The sequence below is a fragment of the Paralichthys olivaceus genome, chromosome 21, assembly GCF_024713975.1.
Source record: "Paralichthys olivaceus isolate ysfri-2021 chromosome 21, ASM2471397v2, whole genome shotgun sequence".
Classification (NCBI taxonomy): Eukaryota; Metazoa; Chordata; class Actinopteri; order Pleuronectiformes; family Paralichthyidae; genus Paralichthys; species Paralichthys olivaceus.
In genome coordinates this window covers 6,829,440-6,842,804 of record NC_091113.1, presented here as the reverse complement: position 1 = coordinate 6,842,804, position 13,365 = coordinate 6,829,440, and the positions used below count along the sequence as shown (strand labels likewise).

General features: G+C 41.9%; 3 protein-coding genes across 7 annotated transcripts in view; 1 reads left to right on the top strand and 2 right to left on the bottom strand.

Annotated features, from left to right (window-relative positions):
- Window positions 1-37: 37 nt before the first annotated feature.
- coasy (CoA synthase) lies at window positions 38-6,228 on the bottom strand. The gene is made up of 10 exons (XM_020083240.2): window positions 5,870-6,228; window positions 3,903-4,646; window positions 3,549-3,763; window positions 3,095-3,226; window positions 2,490-2,679; window positions 2,259-2,323; window positions 2,061-2,145; window positions 1,722-1,819; window positions 1,281-1,427; window positions 38-1,187 (listed from the first exon to the last, which is right to left on the bottom strand). Exons 2-10 carry the CDS (start codon window positions 4,570-4,572, stop codon window positions 1,137-1,139), a joined length of 1,653 nt encoding a protein of 550 aa, XP_019938799.2. The 5' UTR covers window positions 4,573-4,646; window positions 5,870-6,228; the 3' UTR covers window positions 38-1,136.
- Window positions 6,229-6,741: 513 nt separating this feature from the next.
- zdhhc6 (zinc finger DHHC-type palmitoyltransferase 6) lies at window positions 6,742-11,482 on the bottom strand. Of its 2 annotated transcripts, none has more exons than XM_020083229.2 (11): window positions 11,342-11,482; window positions 9,817-10,365; window positions 9,578-9,669; window positions 9,259-9,418; window positions 8,979-9,137; window positions 8,728-8,781; window positions 8,301-8,468; window positions 8,048-8,089; window positions 7,633-7,781; window positions 7,504-7,550; window positions 6,742-7,394 (listed from the first exon to the last, which is right to left on the bottom strand). In XM_020083229.2, exons 2-11 carry the CDS (start codon window positions 10,081-10,083, stop codon window positions 7,294-7,296), a joined length of 1,239 nt encoding a protein of 412 aa, XP_019938788.1. In that variant the 5' UTR covers window positions 10,084-10,365; window positions 11,342-11,482; the 3' UTR covers window positions 6,742-7,293. The 2 variants fall into 2 exon arrangements, with proteins under 2 accessions (XP_019938788.1, XP_019938789.1); XM_020083230.2 differs by having other exon boundaries at window positions 7,633-7,778.
- Window positions 11,483-11,635: 153 nt separating this feature from the next.
- Window positions 11,636-13,365, top strand: part of vti1a (vesicle transport through interaction with t-SNAREs 1A) — a 104,455-nt gene continuing 102,725 nt past the window's right edge. For all 4 annotated transcript variants that reach the window (XM_020083232.2, XM_020083235.2, XM_020083231.2 and 1 more), the window contains exon 1: window positions 11,636-11,776. In XM_020083232.2, the coding sequence (XP_019938791.1) occupies window positions 11,683-11,776 (94 nt within the window). In that variant the 5' untranslated portion in view covers window positions 11,636-11,682. The remainder of the gene's footprint in view (window positions 11,777-13,365) is intronic.

Below are 13,365 nucleotides of genomic sequence, written 5' to 3'. Positions count from 1 at the left end.
CATATAAAACGGATTAGAAAACTCACAGACTCACTCGTGGCTTAAACATGTGATTTATTATTCTGCTTATTCCATTTTATAAAGCAATCCTCTGAGTTTGCAGCTTACATGCAAGACAATGAAATTAAAAGACAAAACATCACTAACAATCACTATTTAGACCAATCCGGCACATTGAAGAAGCCTTTAATACTGAAGAAGCAGTATATTACTGTTATGTATTGCAACAGTAAAGCCACCATAAGCCAAACACATCACGACTTTGGGATTTACTCTGCGGCCGCTGCGTAGACACAAATACTCGGATGATCTGGAAGTAGAAGGTTGGTCATGGGACTACTGGCCCGGCTGGTACCCCGTGCTTTTTCCTGGATTGCAATTAACCGATTTTCTGCAGATTCGATTGAGACACGACTGAGTCATCTGTTTCGTCTACTGGCCACATTCACTGACTTGCTGCAGCGTGGGGATTTCCATATTCAAGTGGCTGAGCTTGATTTACGTAAATTTGTATTGTCTCCAGTGCCCAGTGTGTTTACCTGCATTCCGCATGAAAACTAAGATTATCTTAGTAAAATATTCTGTAATATTATCAATCTATCGCACATGTTTTTTATTAAATCATTATATACTAAAAATTTAATTAACCATTTCTCAAACTATGAAACCAAAAAGATGCATCAGTTCATTTTCCCTTTCCCTTACTGTTAGTTTCTTTTCTAAGCTACATTCATATTAGTTATAGACGCCATGAAAAGAGGACAGAGTGTGTAAAGTGTCGTCAGCTGATTAAAATACTGGCTTTGCAGAAAAGTTTGGTCTTGAACGATTTAGGACTGAATGTTGGAACCGACATTTACAAACAACAGTATCTGTTTAAAGGCAGCCACGAGGTCAGTTCTTTCCATCATTCAGCAAAAACATCTTTAAAAACCTGTGGGAAGTCGATGAGTCTTGGTCAGAGATGTGAGGACGCATGCTGGGATCACTGCAAAGGCACCGTGGCCGTTCTCTCTTCTTTCTAAGGCAAAGTTTCCTCATGTGGATCAGTCATTTCTGTGTAAGTGTGGCCGGGCCTGACGTTCGCTCACACGCACGGGTCACGGTTAGGACGACGTAGGGACCCACGCATGCTCCTACTGTCTCTGCTGGATTCTCTTCTGAAGAAGTCTCCAAGCTTTCAACACCTTTTTAAAATAAGTCAGTAAAAGAAAATCACCCAAAAATACACAAGATTCAAATCGTTAAATGTCATGCAGCTACGTGGACCCTACACCGACCTGTTTCTGCGTGACCTCTGGTTCCCACAGCGTGCTGAGCACCACGTTAGCATGTTCCACTTGTTTGGCGTTAGACCACTGGCTGTTCAGTCGGCGCACGGCGTCTTCTGCGGCCACACCGTCTCGTTCTGTTATTCTCAACACCGCCTGAGAGGAGGGGAATCAAGAGGCAGGCAGGTCGATGAGGTTAACCAGGAGTGTCTGGTTTTTATTTTTTAAAGGTCACTGAGTGTTTAATCTCTGGGGAAGGCACCCCCCAGGTACAGTATCAAAAAAAAAAACCCGACATTTTTCTACCGACTCTTTAAAAGCCTCTTTACCCCCCATTATTGAGAAACGGTTATTTTTCTGCATCCTGCTCTCTGTGAGGAATCCTGATTTCGCAGGTACACATCTACAGTCACTCAGGCTCCATCTCTGTCCCATCAGACAATGCGTTACCTCGTCCTCTGGGATGACGGTGACCCAGACCTCATGGACCATGTCTGTCCAGCCAGCCTCCAGGAGAACTGCTGCGTCCACCACGCACACTTGTTTACCTGCAGAGAGCAAAGGTTTACATGAGCACGAGCAAATCTCTACGAATACAAAGGGAAAGCACAGTTCATTTTTTAACTGTGTATGTGTCAATGCGACCAGTGCATTAGCTTTAAGTGAAGGGGATTGTGAAAGGGGATAGTCTATTTATACTTTATGCTAAACCCAACAACCTATCCCACCATGTTTACCAAAACACAGTCCTTCAGTACTAAGATGAATAAATTTAAGTTCCTACATTACCTTCCTCTCTGGCTTGGCTGATTGTCTTCTTCACCAGACGTGCTATCTCCGGCCACACAATATTTGTCAGGGCTTTTAACCGCTCCTGCATGGAAAACAGAATCTTTGGTAAATTGTTGATGCACAGCGATGTAGTGTAACTACACTACTAACTTTATTTTAAACATACAGACATATTATTTATATTTGTCGAATTACCTGATTTCCAAAAACTTTCTTTCCTAGTGTGCGTCTGTTTATGGTTTGGTCTTTATTCAGAATATCTACAAAAGAAAAAAAACAAACTCGTCTTTGTGTGGAGATGCATGAGATTTCACATAGTAACATTAACAAAAATGATGCAAATATGTATTATCATCTATTGCTGATCAATGTGTGTGTGTGAGGTATCACAAAATAACCACAGTCCAACCAAGGGTGTTTTCTCACCTGAACCAAATTCTTCCAGCACCCTGTGATAAGCTGCTGCACCCGGCTGATACACCGCGTGGCCCATTTTGTCGCAGTCAATCCGGACGGCACCCAGAGCCTCCAGCCTCCTGGCGATGGAGCTCTTCCCGCTGCCGCTGCCTCCCGTCAGGCCGATCACATATGGGAGGGGAGGGAGATGGGATGTGTCCTGGCACGCAGGAAGCAGGGGACGCACAAGAGGCCATCAATAATCAAAGAAGCTGCAAACCTGTACATTTGTATTTGTCCCTTCTCTAAATGTGTTTTAATAACAAAACCATCCAACAGAAAGATGGCAAATCTCGTATACATGATATTTCAGTTTCCACTTGTTTCAGAGTAAAAAAAAGAGACTGTACTTTGTCATGTGCTGAAAAGAAAAGCTGTTACTTTTTCACCTGGAGGAGACAGCTCCTTTCAGAACAGTCAAACATTAAAGTCTGTTTGACCCTTGTTTCCTCAGTGAGATAATGAAAATTAAATGTGTTTTACTGGCCCTTTGCTTTTCTTGTGATTCACTGAACATTTAACCAATGCTGGTATCCATTAACCTGCACTGTCAACATTTTTTAAACAGGACCTACTTTAGGCGGAGTAAGGAGAGTGCCCAGGAGTCGAGAGCGTAGACTAGAGGAGCTGATCTTCTCCTCCTCCGTCTCAGTGTGGTGGGCGTCTTTCAGCAACTGGATCTCGTGAAGAACAAGAGCTGGAAGTCCCTGGTTTACAGAACATAAAACATCAAATATGTGCCAATACGGTGGCTAGGCTCACCTAAATTTAATCACAATATAAACATCTAAGTGTTCTTTTATACAGTAAGCCACAATACAACTTTTTTCTATTTTCAGAGTAAATCTAAGTGTCTTTCAAAACAGCAATTTGAGTGATGACTTCATATCTTTTATGAAGTAAAACAAGGTGCTGTAGTTCAATGTGTAAATGAAATGTTTGGTTATTTAAAGGTGTAACTGTGGCCTTGGATTTGAACCAAAATGCTGAACATATTATGCAATGTTTAAATCTCCTTTTTTAACTTACATTTTCAATGCGTTTCTTGTTTACAGCCTCGCCTCCTTTTTTCGTCTCCTCGCTAACCACAATGCACTGCAACAGGGGGTCGACCACAGACACTCCAAAGGGGTCGTCGAGGGGCACGATCTCCACCTCCAGCGATGGTTTGATGTCTTGCAGGAACTCCTGCAGTATCTGAACCCGCAGAGAGTAGGGCTCAATCAGCTCCTTCAGCACTTTTCCTGAGAACGGGAAGAAAAGGATAACGAAGGCGAGGCTGCCTTGTGATTGTTGTTTTCATAGATCATCAAAATATGAGATCGCTGAGAGTTTACATGAATGTGCAGTTCTAAATGGGAATACCGACAATGAACTACTCACTTTTCAGCATTGCTTGGTCACACACACCAATAAGGAACCTTCTGTTGGCGAGTAGGCATGAGATGTTGAGCAGCGTCTTGTGGGCCCCATGGAGCCGGTCAAACGTCCCCCCTACCACCACATCAGCATACGTTTCCAAAGGTTCTGCTTTTCCTTCTGGCTCTTTCACACCTTCCACGTTCTCCTGCAGCTTCATCAGCTGTGGATGAAGCAGCACCGAGGGCAGACTGGGGCTACAGACGTAGCAGTGGCCAGTGTACTTCTGCAGACACTGGGTGACCTGATGCGACTGACCTGGGTCCTGCAGGGGAAAGTCTGTGAGCACCACGTCTGGGGAGTGAGACAGAGGCTGTGGGGTGGGGAAGGGGCAATTTGGAGCACCGGCGGACTGACCGCGGACATTGGTCAGCAACACCCGAATATCCAGGTGCCCGCATATATCTGCTGCATTGCTGTAAAGGCGGGTAATGACCGTCGACAGGTCCACCAATGGTGGGATGAAAACAGGTCGCTGCTGACTTCCACTTCCCAAGTTGAGCCCGGGGTGGAGGTGGACGTACAGCGTGCGCTCTACGAGCTGAGCGGCTGAACTGAGCACTGGAGCGATTCGCAGGGGTAGAGTGTGGAGAGGAGAAGTCAGCACAAGGATGCCCGTGCTGAACATGGACATGTTACTGGCGAAGAACACAGGGAACTCACGGCCGTCACAGTATCTGAGAGGTTTCCGTTAGAGGATGGAAAACACTGACGAGGAAGAAAGAAAAAGTTAAACAATATGTACATTCTGTTATATTTAGCTTAGGTTTGGGCGAGTGTTTTAATCATAGGCTGTATAAAGAAGGATGACATGACAGCTACAGTACATGTTACAAACTGTCTCCTCCATGTTGGCGGATGGGACACGGACCAAACTAAAAAGTCTAAATTCATGTCAAATACAACTTTTTGTTATTTAAGGTAGTTCTCATCACAATGTTCAAGTGATTCACACATTTTTAAATTATATTTTCATGAATACACTTTATTTTAGACTTCTTTTATATTGTATATACTTGTATTGCTGACATGCTACACATTGGTATTGTAGTTACTGACAAGCTCAGAGGCTCTACACTAGGAATCAGAGATAACATAGTCAACAGACCTTGCAGTGCATCTCTGGGTCACAACAATGGAATGATTCACTATCACTGACAACAGCACTCCTATTTAAAAAATGTGTCCTCATACTTTACATTGTTACAATGATAAGTCAATAATAAGGGACGATATAGTTCTTTGTGTCAGTGTTTAGCAGGAGTTCTTTTTTAAATTCCTGAATGGAGCGGGGGAATTCTCAGTCTGGGACAAGATTGAACTATTTCAGTATTTCTTACACAAATGTTTCTTAAAAACAACCCCTGTCTTTCCGGACTAAATACATGAAATTTAAAAACGCACAATCTAGAACCTATGCACTTTAACTCCACGTTGACCACGTGTGTTTATCACTTTTCTTTATGATTTGTTTTCTCTTTTTTGTGAATAATGTTTTATAATATTTCCTGTTGTTCAACATGGCTCAGACTTGTCGACGTTGTGTTATGTTTGATTTTAAGTATAACCTGTCTGAGTTGTATCATATTACATTAAATTATATTATGATACGTTTTAATATAAGTTCAATTGGAAAAAAAGAAGGTACTTCCTCTTTCCTCATCCCGCCAACAAGCAATCCGATTGGACAAACCCGAATCTTAACCAGTCGTTGACCAATCAGAAGCGAGAAGTCCATGTTTATACCAAGTGTCATTAGCAGGAAAGACTTTAGCATGGAAGCTAACATGACTTCTTGCAGCCTACACAGTCATGCTATGTTTACAATAGCCGCTAGCAATGTGACCCGAGGTGAACACAAGAGTGTCAGCAAAGTCGCGACTAGCTAGCTAGCTATGTAGCACAACTGCCTGTACAAAAAAAAAAACAACCTTAAGTTTAAAGCGGACATGCACGATGGAGAGGAGCTGGAGTGGATGGTCTTGTTCCGGATCCTGCAAAGTCGGAGTTCGCTCGTTGTCTGGTTCCGATCGCGGAGGTAAAGAACCCCCTGCAGGTCAGCACGAGCTCACCCGTGTCGAGCGGAGCTGCGGCGACGTGACTCGCGGATGAATCGTGTCGTAGAGACGCAGATCTGTCCCGACAGAGGACCGAGCTCCGGCTGATCTACAGCGAGGTTACTTCCGTCCACCACCGACAGAATGTCCACACGGACCCTGGTGGAAGACACTCACACATCAACTACACTGGGTGGTCTCAGTCTCCCCTGCACCCCGATTGGCTGAAATCTGTGTGACGTGTGGTTGTGTCACACATATCAGGGTGGGGGGTTAGGGGTTATAGTTTGCACTCTGTCCTCATTCACAGCCCGTGAACACACAAACAACACACACATGTTCAATCAAAAACAATACATATGTCAAATACATCACTAGTGGTTGTATATTCTAAAAATATACATATATTGCGTGTAATACAAATAAATATGCAGAGAAATCATAGTAACAGACACCGAAACACGAATAAAGGTTAATGCAATAAGATATTTAGTTAAGAGACACCTTGTAAAAAAGCTTGATTATAAAAGATAACATTGGAATTCAAACAGAAAAACCAAAGAGAAAAACTTGTATAAAAACCAAGCAACTTGTTAAGTTCCAGTTTGATATCCTCAGGGTGTGTGCACGAAGTTCAATGGATGCATAATAATTATGACTCATGTTGTGCAAATATTTGGTAACAAGCCCCAACATAAATAAATTACTTTCTACCTGTTATTATAAGAGACAAAAAACAACAACTCTTGAACGTTTCTTTTTTTAATTTATACTTTGAGGCCGACATTTCGTTTTTACAAAAATAATAAAAAGAAATTCCGTGTTATCTCCATACTGTAGAAAGAGTTGCATGACGGAGCCCTGGGGTTAGCTGGGCAGAGGCATTTGCATATATAGCAAAAAAGGACATCAACCAGTAAACACAACATATTCAAGTAAAAAGTCACCACAATGAAGTCACATTAAAGCCTGGTGGCAATTATTGGAAATTAAGACTCTTGCTGGGTTTCACTTTTGGTCAGAGGAGTCAAACTGAACCCTGGGGGACGAGTCCTTCTGTTTAAGATGTGAATTGATAGCAAAGTGCTCGGTAAGATTTAGGGAACGATGAACCTTAAAAAAAAAATGAAAGTTGGTCTTGAAATGTGGGAGAAATTTTAAATCAAACTATGCAATTCTTGATGGTGAGCCTGCAGCTTCAGGCATGACATCTTCAGTGGATGCGTGCTTATGAATACAGACGGACGCCTTCTGTTCAGTTGAACTCCCCTGCTCTACATAAAGCCAGTTGAAATACATTAATTTACTTTCTTTTCGCTGGTGCTATCGCTGGCAGCTGTGTCATAATGGCACTTCTCCACACATCGCCTTGGAAACCATCCCCTTACACGCTCCCCCCCTGGAACGACAAAACAGAAAGAAATGGCCATTTTTAGTTTTAAGTGTGAATTTAAAAACATTAATCAAACAAGAGCAAAAGCATTTGTAAATCCCACAGTCATTTTTACCTCTCATTTGCTCCTCATTCAAAACCTTGTCTCCATACATCCACCACCTACAGAGAATTAAAACAAATGTAAGCAGAGAATTCACAGAGGCAAAAACAATAGTTTTGGTGAATGAATGAATGAACTTACTTGGTGCCGCGGGTGGCTAGGATGGTGTCCCCCTTGCGGAGCGGGATCCTGGGCTCCTCGGTGCAGGGGGTTCTGAAAAATGTTTGGAGACCCTTGCTGAGAGGGCAGCAAGCTCCGTTGTAGTGCTCCACTGCCTGGTACTGGACCTGCTGGCCGAGTCATACAGGATGTGTGGTTATTCTACAGCTCAAACACTAAACTCATACAAGATCAATACAGGATGTGTGTTTATGAGTCATGCACTAAAAACTGGTCATACTTGCATGGCACAGGTTCTTATTAAATGACACAAATGGGGAGGTAAAAGTCAAGTAGAGTCTTGCCATTCCAGTCTAAATCCTACTCTTTGTGTGTCTGTGCTTTCTGTAACTCAACCCCACATGGGTGTCACAATACAGATCTGGCAGGTACTTACACTTCTTACTCGTTTATCAGCTTTCTGCTTCAGTTGCTCAATCTGTTCAGAAGGGAAGAACACAATTAATCAACAATGCAACTTTTATCTCACTGCTTATCATGAAATGTAAAGCAGGGTCTGACTACTCACAGTGGATACTGGTCTAAAAGCAGAGCGATTTCTACAGATTTATCATAACTTATCATTTACATAAAATACATTCCACTATCAAATGAGGGGAGTAAAAGACAAAACAAAAACCCAAACCTACAGTTAAGGTGTGCTGGTGACACTTGGGATGGACTGGCCATTCAATGCCGTCCCCCTTGGGCGTCCCTGACCATGTGAACACTTGCTTGAAGTTCAGCCAGCGGCTGCCGAGGTCGTAGGGGAAGATGAACTCCTCCCCTGTTTGGTAGTGCTGTATTCTGTCTTTGGCCTAGTGGAAAATATATAATGAATGGGATCAGGTGGGTGTGGTGGTGTCATGTTTCAGTACTCGGTGAACCACATTGTACTAACAGATGATTCTGAAACCTGGGTGGTCACAGATGACACTTTTGATTTAAAGAACTTTGACAAAATATAATCCTGAAATACTGTGAAGATAAAAAAGCACTAGAGTATTCTTGAGTAAGCAAATTTAAATTAAACTAACATCACAAAATGTCAACATAAAGTCACTGAGACATTCTGACCTTTTCCTCGATCCACGACTCGATCGAGGTCTTATTTCGAAAGATGACTTTCATCTGAAAAGGAAAGACTGTTTTGATTACCAGAGAAGACTTTTCTTTTATAAATAACTCTGGGATTTAGGATAGGTCAAAAATACAGCCCAAACATTTTGCTTCTCTTTTTCTTTGAAAGACAGAAAATGACATTATCAGTGTTTTCCAGAGTGAGCTCAGCATGTGTAAATTTTGAAAAGCACCAATACAACCTTTACCTGTATGAAGAAAAGCATGCCGACCGCAATAGTGGTACCCAGTGCCAAGCCTAAGGCAAAGAGTGTGGCAGCAAAGGCAGGCACGCTGAAGGGCATGAGGGGCTGAAACTGACGCACGGCACTCATGTCAATCTTCACAGTGCTCCAGCCAAATGAAATCTGCAGTGAGGACAAATAACAGATCTTGATGTGTCTGGCAATTTCTGTATCAATTGGTAAAATAAACCGGGTAACTTTGCCTTGACAAAAGCACGTTAAGTGGGGTAAGGAGACTACTAACCCTCTCATATAGCTGCGTGTACATGGTCATAATAAAGATAAAGGCAGCGTGCGAGCAGCCCAGAGGAGCCAGCAGCAGGAAGCTGGTGAAGTAGGCATGGTTGTGGTGGCCGCAGCAGTTGTTGATCCAAGGGCAGTGGTGGTCCATCTTCATCACACACCTGTGGGAGGAGAAGATGCACAACCATGACTCAGCTGTAGTTTCTTGCTGTAGAAAACTCATCTATTCGTGGTCATGGCTCCATCTCTGTGATCTTATATTCTTAGAGTACATCTCATATGTGAGATTAGACCCTTTATTACTTAAAAAATACAACTACCTGTTACACTTGCGACAGTGGTGGGATCTGGGGGCCTTGTACCCCTGGCACCCTCTGCAGTATTGTAGGTACTGGGTTTCCTGTTGATTCTCCTGTTTTGGGATGAACAGATGACAAAAATATCTGATGCAACTTTCCAAATATTAAATGGTTTCACTCTGCATTACATGGTATTGAACTGTTCTTTACAATTTTTTCAACAGACGTGGGTAAAAAAGGTAATAGAGCATTGTTCTTACTGGTGTCCATCCCAGAGGGATGTTTCCAGGTCCAACAAACATAGCATTGAAGTAATTGTAGAGGATGAGAACCGTCCAGTTGAGGAGCATGATGAAGTTAATGCTTCCTCCTGTAGTGTCCAGGGGCCAGTACCAGATAATGGAGTCCACAATTGCCATGGTGGAGCATATAGCAATGACAGACAGGGCTATGACTGGTCCCCAGTGGCACAATCTCCGAACCTCATGGAGGTTCTCAAATGTCACAAAAGTAGACAGGAAGTTCATTTTTTTGCCACACGTCTAGAACCAATATGTTGGTCAGTTGAGTCCTGAAATGTATTGACCAAGTTTAACAATGTGTTAATGTGTTCCTCTGCTATCTTGCAATGACAGCGGTGGGGACGATGCACATATTTTTTCTCGTCTTCTGAGTAGCCGGCAACTGGCCTGGTCTTGTATCACTGGGGCTCTCCGTGTCCCATTGTTCTTTGCCGTGGCAAAGAGCAGCATCCTCTCCTGCCAGTTGTCGGATAAACACTATCCTTGTGACAAACTCAGATTCCCCATCTAGGACACAAAGAGTGAAAATTAAAAGAAAAGAAAACATCAGAACCATTGATACAACTTTTCAGGGCAGAACCATCTCGCTACATTCAAGTTGTTTAACTGTGAAATATTTTAAGTTCCAAAAGTCATGTGGCACTTTCTCAATTACATTCTTATCGCTTTTTAAGACCGATCTTGGATCTTGTGTTAGTGCTGTGGTTTAAAATGACAAACACTCACAAATCTGAGCTAGAAAATGACAACCATGATGTGTTTTACCTCCTCATTGTGCATAAGCATCATATATATATATATACTGAGGTTTTTTTTATTGCTATTGATGAAAATTATATTGAGAAAATGATTTTTTTCCCGCTGAGCCCTGCTGTTGATGAAATATTACCACGTTAACGTAACATCAGCATGTTTATAGTATTTCACCCTCTTGTTTCTATTGTAATCTTTATGTTTTTGTATTTCACATTATCTTATCGATCACAACTGTATTTCACCATCAGGGGACTAATCGGTAGGGACACAACAAACGTGATTAGCACATGAGATCACTTCTACAAGTCAAATCCACAGCGTTTAACTCGCTCAACAGAGACTCTGGGTATAATTAGCTTATGACACCAAGCTAGCTAATTCCACATCCGGAAGAAAACACTGCAACACGGTGAAAACCATCACATGCAACATGTTATCTTGAGAACAGTCTATGTCAATCACACGCCAGACAAGTGGGGGTTAATAATAATACGTGACGATACATTTGGCTAAACGTGTTTTATTGATTTTAGCAACAGGGCTAACAGGCTAGCTAGTTAGCTAGCCTGTTCACCAGCTTGTCAAGACTAACGTGTCCGACTGGGCTGTGGCCACAAGATGAACATAAACACAGTTAATACAGTTTAGTGAAAGTCAAACAAATGTTTACTGATGAGTTCGTGAAAGATTTAAAAGGAGGAAGACAAAATAAATGTAAAAGACTAACCTGCTCACTTCCTTGTTGTTTTTCTTGAGGAGGAACGTTGATCATGGTCCTTCAGAAACTATCACCCCGAAGAGGACAGCATTTAATGAAACAATATATTCACTGACAGAACTGTGAATGAATTTATTTTACCAAAAATAATCAAATAAATAAAAACATAATAACCGAGCGGTATTTTCCACCCGCTTGCTTGGGACCGTTTGCAGTGTCGGAAAAAAATAAAAACAAAGTTCAGGTCTCCACCGGGCATATTTCACTGCGACTCAAGGAAGGGACTCCATTCGAGCCGTGTTGTTATTATCCTGAGCTAAGTGTCAACCTCAGCCTGTCTACTCTCCAACATGTCTTCAGACTTTGAAGCATACGAGCAGGAGTTCGCGACCGTCACGGCAGAGATAACGAACAAAATCGGAAGAGTTCCCAAACTGGGCGGAGGTAAGACGGGTCGAGCTTATTAGCTGGAACCGCTTAGCTGCGGCTAGCTGGCAGCTTAGCTTGGAAGCTAACGGTAGCAGGTGTAGCTTACCTTACCTCACTTTTCAACAATATAGCTGTTTATCTTCTGGGTACAATGCTTCATTCAACCTACAGTGTTCTTATAGTGGTGTGTGGAATAACCAGCTCACCTGTTGTTGTCTGGGTTTGTCTGATATGTATGTAATTCAGTGTGAAACACTGGTTTTAATGACAAATAACATACTGTGTTTTCCTTTAGTTAAGGTGCACCTGCTCTGTCAAGCCGCTATCTTTAACAATGGAAGTATTAAAAGAGAAATTAAGCCTCTAGTCCCTGTTGTTTATAGTTACTGTCATTGAAGACCACTGTATTTTTCTCAGGTCAGACCTGTATGGAAAGAAACACACTGACTTTATATAATAACAGGAATAACATTAATCGTGACTGTATTTGAGTTATATGTAAGTCTCAGGGCTCTTGTATTGTGCATGCTGTCTCAGAGAGACACATAAACTGAGGATAGCCATTGTTAATGTTATTCTATACACATGTGCTTTTCCTGCCTTGACATGTACATTGTCTGCTTCGCCAAAGGTCTGATGACATGGTTTCTTTTAGCACTGCGTGCCACATGTATTGGTGAATGATAAAATGGCCATAGGTGTGAATGAGCTTGTTGCTCATCTTCCCTCTGTCCAATAAATGTTTGAACAGGCTCTACCCCAGTTACTGTGAAATCTAATACGTCGGTTTAAACAATAGATGGAAAGAAGAAGGACAATACACTTTGTATGTCAGCGTAGTGACCGGGCGTCCACATGCTCTGTTTTGTTTGATTAGTTTTTAAATGCAGGGATTTGTTCTAGTATTGTGTTGTTGATTCGGTGTCTGAGTTCACATAGCTGTGTCTGATGAACATTGCAAACATGTAAAGAGCAGATTGTTGGTCATGTAGTGGTGATTCATAAATATTTTAGGTTGTTTTATATGGACGCTTTGTTGCCATGAATGTAGTAAACAATATGCTAAGCATTAATCGTATATTGAGGCAACGTCTTTAATTTATGTCCATCACATATAAACCAGAGTAAATCTACTTTGAAGAAAGACATCAATATAGGGAGCGAACATCAGGATGACAATGAGCATGTATGATCAATGTGATTTATTTCCACTCAGAATCCCATTATTCATTAAAAGGATAAATCTCTTTCACATTGTGACACAAATACACATCGGGAAAACCACGACAGTAATCAATAATGATGAAAAGGTGTAGCCGCACACCCATGCCACCAAGTTGAAGCAGATCCATTACAAGGGTGGCAGCAGGCACAGCTTTTAAAGGGCAAAGAGGATGTAGGGCTGAAAAATACTTCCTTTTTATTTTACTGTACATTATAATTTACAGTCCATCCAGCTACATACCTTCCTATGTAAGTCTCAAATTAGAAAAATAATAGCAGCTGATTACAGTTCACTGAAAGCTGGTATATCCTTTAGACTCCAGTAGCTTTCCTCAGACAAATTCAGTCTAGTTGAGTTGATGCACTGATATCACTGTCAG

Coding starts and splice junctions, on each gene's coding strand:
- zdhhc6 (XM_020083229.2), bottom strand. CDS start 10,083: ATGAACTTCCTGTCTACTTTTGTGACATTTGAGAACCTCCATGAGGTT. Junction 9,138..9,258: donor ACACGCAGCTATATGAGAGG/GTTAGTAGTCTC, acceptor TCCTCACTGCAG/ATTTCATTTGGCTGGAGCAC. Junction 8,090..8,300: donor GTCACCAGCACACCTTAACT/GTAGGTTTGGGT, acceptor CCTTCTGAACAG/ATTGAGCAACTGAAGCAGAA.
- coasy (XM_020083240.2), bottom strand. CDS start 4,572: ATGTCCATGTTCAGCACGGGCATCCTTGTGCTGACTTCTCCTCTCCAC. Junction 2,324..2,489: donor GCTGGAAGAATTTGGTTCAG/GTGAGAAAACAC, acceptor TTTCTTTTGTAG/ATATTCTGAATAAAGACCAA. Junction 1,428..1,721: donor CCGTCATCCCAGAGGACGAG/GTAACGCATTGT, acceptor CCCTCCTCTCAG/GCGGTGTTGAGAATAACAGA.